The sequence below is a fragment of the Athene cunicularia genome (genome assembly GCF_003259725.1).
Source record: "Athene cunicularia isolate RWA chromosome 23 unlocalized genomic scaffold, athCun1 chr23_part1, whole genome shotgun sequence".
In the NCBI taxonomy this organism is placed as follows: domain Eukaryota; kingdom Metazoa; phylum Chordata; class Aves; order Strigiformes; family Strigidae; genus Athene; species Athene cunicularia.
Genome location: NW_020799130.1, coordinates 3,701,029 through 3,705,746, shown reverse-complemented (window position 1 = coordinate 3,705,746; position 4,718 = coordinate 3,701,029). Strand labels below are relative to the sequence as shown.

General features: G+C 55.0%; 1 protein-coding gene across 5 annotated transcripts; it reads left to right on the top strand.

The window, feature by feature from the left end:
* Positions 1–1,294: 1,294 nt before the first annotated feature.
* PAQR7 (progestin and adipoQ receptor family member 7) lies at positions 1,295–4,209 on the top strand. Of its 5 annotated transcripts, none has more exons than XM_026863265.1 (2): positions 1,295–1,403; positions 2,834–4,209. In XM_026863265.1, the coding sequence occupies exon 2, from the start codon at positions 2,875–2,877 to the stop codon at positions 3,913–3,915; it is 1,041 nt and encodes a 346-aa protein (XP_026719066.1). In that variant the 5' UTR covers positions 1,295–1,403; positions 2,834–2,874; the 3' UTR covers positions 3,916–4,209. The 5 variants fall into 5 exon arrangements, with proteins under 5 accessions (XP_026719066.1, XP_026719070.1, XP_026719069.1 ...); XM_026863269.1 differs by having other exon boundaries at positions 1,321–1,403; positions 2,814–4,209; XM_026863268.1 differs by having other exon boundaries at positions 1,328–1,416; positions 2,836–4,209.
* The last annotated feature ends 509 nt before the right edge of the window (positions 4,210–4,718 follow it).

Sequence of the window (4,718 nt, the reverse complement as noted above, 5' to 3'; positions counted from 1 at the left end):
GTCTGGTTCCTCTGAGGGCTGCTGGGGGGAAATGGAAGTTTTAGGGGGTGGGAATGAGATTGGGGGATGTGAATAGGGAGAGGATGGTAATGATCTGAGAATGGAGTAAGGGGGTGGGGGGAAGTAGCACGGAGGAGGTGGTGCTCTGGCAGGAAAAAGGAAATAATAGTCTGATAGGGAAAGCTGGACTATAAACAGGTTGCTTTAAGAAAAAAAAAAGAGAGAGAAAGCGGTGGAGTTGTATTTCCTAGGCTAGACAGCCCGCCAGGCGGTAGCAAGTGACAATCGCAAGCGGTGTGACGGGTGTGGTGAGGGGAGAAGTGGCGATTCCACCCCGCTCGCGGGTGGCCGCGGGCTGCGCTGTGGGGGCCAGAAACCGGGAGCTTTACTCGCCCTCCTGTCCGTGACGGGTCCCCGCTGAGGAGAGGAGCCTGGGCCCCGGCAGAGGGGAGCAGCTGCCCCCCGGACCCGGGGGAGCCTGGGGGTGAGCGGGCACGGAGGGCTCCCCGGTGCAGGGGGGGGGACACGGGACAATGCGGCAGCTGTCGTGGGGAGCAGAGCTTTGGGGGCACCGAGGGGGGCTCCCCGGGGCCGGGTGGGGGTGTCCTGGGGGGCGGCTGGGGCATTGGGAGGGGAGATCCTGCTGACCTTGACCTCCAGCTGCACCCCCATTCTGAAGGAACACCCCCTCGGGGGGAAAAAAACCTTCCCAGAATGGGGGGGATCAATCCCCTGCTGCCCCTGAAAGGGGTTTGGGCAGGGGTGGAGGGAGAGGCTTCCCCGAGGCTGGAGCTTGGCCACCAAAAACCTACTCGGTTTGCCCATCCTGGGGGCTGGGTGAGCCTGTGCTGAGAGAAACCAACCGATCACGACTTTAAAAACTCCGTATTTGTGCATTAGAAGCCTAAATACAGTTGTACGCAGGAAGCACGGGCATGTAAACAGCTGGGGGCTGAGTCTGTATCATTAAGTAAAAATTCAGCAGGGTGGGTGGATGCTGCTGGAGAAAGGAAATGCTCTGCAGGATATACCAGGCAACGTCACGGACATCTCGGAGGTATGTGGAGGGTGTTCTTCAGACAACGAGCCAGGTGAATGATTTCCAGCGCCGCGCAGGATGTGCTCCGTCCGTAACCCAGCATTGCTCAAGGCTTCGTAGCTAGGAAGAGCTTTGCAAATTAAGTCCTGCTCCAACAGGTTTTGGAGGACCCGAGGTAAACACCGCTCCCTCTCCCGCCTCGTGCTCGGCTGCTCTGAACGTGGCTTTTCCCGTTGCTTTTGCCACAGCATCTCCCTGAGCAGCCCTGGGGGTGCCTCGCCCGGAGGATTTTGTCTTCTGGCAGCAGTGACAGGGTCAGGTGGGTTCTGGAGCTGAGCCCCCTCCCAGGCATCCTCGTGGGCAGCCCTGGTGCAGAGGTAAGTTCTCTGGGTGGCGCAAGGGTAACGTTTTCTTCCAAACTTCCTGTTGAATTTTGGTCAAAATAGCTTAATATGGCAAGTTCTGCTTTTGCCCCCACCTCCCCAGCAGGACTCGAGGCTGTTTCAGTTCAGCGCAGTAGCTGCAAGTCTGGAAAAGTTTTATGAAGTTAATTTTTCACTGGCAGCCTGCGCACGTTGCAGTGTTACAGGAGGGTTTAGGAGGCCAGGCGAGGGTCAGGATTGCCCTCTGCGAGGTGCTGCCCCCAGCCAGGCTGCTTGTTTTTGATGTGGAGCCTCTTTAACCAGGCGAGGGGGGAAAAGAGCATCCAACAGTCTGTTTTTATCTGCATTTGTGCTCCTCAGCTTTGGGCAGGCGGGAGTTACACAGACCCATCTACTCCATTTTGATGAGGAAATTACAGAGATTTTTAAAATAAACAGTCCCATCCTCTCCTCCTCCCATTCCCAAACTTTGAAGGGTTTTTCCTGTCTGAGCTGTCCCTGAAATGACTGCACTTGCCAGGAGTTGAGGCGTAAATCAGCGCTGGAGTTGGACAGGAATCAGGCTGATTTCTTCAGAACTTGTCTGAGCAAGAACAGGTAAAGAGGGGGAGGAAATCTCCTTTCGAGTATGTTCTGTTCAATATGTTTTTAAGGCTGTCGTGAGAAGGCAGGAGGCGGCAGCAAGCCTGTCTTTATCTCACAAAGGACAGCAGCTTCAAAAATGTAAATATGGAAATGCTTGCTCTCAAAGATTACGCTGTTGGACCTCAGTGATGCAACAGGGTGAACTCACTCGAGCTGTGTTGGTTTTGTGCAAAGCCGCATGGAAAATCAGGAGCTGAAAAAAAGATGGTCAAAACTCTAAACGCAGAAGTTACATCTTCTGTTACTGGTGTTTTACGTTCCTGGGTGCACCCCTGGTGAGGCAGAGCAGGTTGTCCCACCGCTCGTTGTTATTTGTACAGACAGATGCTGCAAACAGGCTACAAAGAGGAAAATTTGGGCCGCTCCTAGAGCAGAAAGTTTGTTGGGGGTGTTTAGTTTGTTTAGCAGTTCCCAGACTGCTGGGAAGAGGTGAGCTAGGAACTGATGCATCCTGGTGTGTTAATTATTGTGTTAATTAACCCTGTACTGGTGTCTTCTACCTCCGTACTCCTTCAGACAGTCTGTCACCTCTGCAACATGGGGCACTCCAGGGGTTCTTAAATCTCCCTTCAGCCTCCTTCCCATGACTGTTTTTGGTAATTCTTTTATTTCAGCTATGAGGCCATTCTCCAGTCATGCATGATTTTATGTATCTGGGAAAAAACCCCAGAGCATTCAAATGGCCTCTGCTTGTTGATTTTTTTTTTTTTTTGGTTTGTTTGTTTGGTTTTTTTGTTAAACCCTGCAGCAAAACTTTCCTTCCCAAAGGTCATTCTGCACGGCAGGGACCCAGAGTTCAGCTGCATCATGGCAACAGTTGTCACCGAAAAGCTCAGCCGCCTCTTCATTAACGTGCGGCAGGTCCCTGCGCTGCTGGTCCCCCTCTCTCCCTCCACGGTCAGCAGTTCGGAGGTGCCAAAGGTTTTCTGGAAGCCCTACATCCACACTGGCTACCGGCCCGTGCAGCAGACCTGGCGTTACTACTTCTCGACACTATTCCAGCAGCACAACGAAGCCATCAACGTCTGGACCCATCTGGTGGCAGCGCTGATCCTGCTGCTGCGGTTCCAGCAGCTCTCACAGCAGGTGGATTTTGGGCAGGACCCGCACGCCCAACCCCTCCTCATCATCATTGCGGCGTCCATCACCTACCTGACGTTCAGCACCCTCGCTCACCTTCTGCAGGCTAAATCTGAGTTCTGGCACTACAGCTTCTTCTTCATGGACTACGTGGGGGTCGCCATTTACCAGTACGGCAGCGCCCTGGGACACTACTACTACACCATCGAGCCAAGCTGGCATGAGAAAATCAAGGGGTTTTACATGCCGGTGGCTGTCCTGTTAGCGTGGCTGTCCTGTGCCGGTTCCTGCTACGCCAAGTACCAGTACCACCAGTCTGCTCACCTCCTGAGCCGGCTCTGCCAGGAGCTGCCCTCCGGCCTGGCTTATGTGCTGGACATCAGCCCCGTGGTCCACCGCATCTACACCGCCCGGCCCTCCGAGCAGGCTGACCCGGCCCTTCTCTATCACAAATGCCAGGTGTTGTTTTTCCTCATTGGTGCCTTCTTTTTCTCGCACCCTTACCCCGAGAAGTGGTTCCCTGGGAAATGTCACTTTTTCGGGCAGAGCCATCAGATTTTTCACGTGTGCCTGGTGCTCTGCACGCTGGCGCAGATCGAGGCGGTGGTGTTGGACTACGAGTCCAGGCGACAGATCTATTCCTCTCTCCAGGGTGATTTGGCACACAACTTCTCTGCCCTGTGCCTCTTCACTGTGACCTGCTCTGTCCTCACAGCCGCTTACATGGCCCAGAAGGTGAAGAACAAGCTGAGTTTCAAAGAAGAGTAAGAGCCTTGAAGGAGAAGCAGGTGAACTCACCCAAAGTGCTTATCTGCAGCCAGCTGGGGCGGTGCCAGCATGAACCTGGCCACAAACCTAGAGAAGAGGAATGAAACGCTTTGTGAACTGTTAAAGCAGCAGTGTTCTCTGTAGGGAGGGAAAGGAAGAGCTGCTTTTTATGCTTTTTTTAAATTCGGTATTGGTTCCAGCTTGCTCTTAAAATGGCACACCGGTTTAATTCACGTTTGAATAAACAGTTGGAACAAAATGTCGTTAGTGCTGCAGCCCGGTACCCGAACAGTGGGGGGCTGGGAAGGGTTTCCGCAAAAGGTAGGGGGCTGCCATCCAGCCCCTGGTTAGGGGTGGCAGAATCTAACCCATGGCTAAGGTGAGCTTGTATAAACCACAAGTTTAATAACATCTCAAGCCCTTTTTGTACAGCTTAGGGAGTTGCAGAGAGCTCTTGGCGCAGTGACAGAGCCCTGTGCCTTACCTGGGGGGTGCAGCCGGAGGCAGCAGGTGGTTGGGGTTGGTGTGGGGGAGGCCGAGCCCCAGGGCACTGACAGGGACCTCCCGGCCCTGCGCAGAGTGGCGATGGGGCCCCGGTGCGGTGGCTGTGGTGGTTTGAGCTGAGCATCAGGGCAGGGAGCTGCAGGGCCTGGGGCTCGTAAAGACAAAGCGAGAGGGGCTGGGGGGTGTCTGGGCACGAGCCGCGCTGGGGCAGGACCGGGGAAGGCCCCGCTGGGATGTGGTCTGTGGAACCCCCGCCTGCTGCTCGGGGAGCCGCCCGCCGCCATCGCGTCCCCTCAGCG

Bases quoted from the DNA above. Each gene is read 5' to 3' on its own strand.
- PAQR7 (XM_026863265.1), top strand. From the start codon at position 2,875: ATGGCAACAGTTGTCACCGAAAAGCTCAGCCGCCTCTTCATTAACGTG.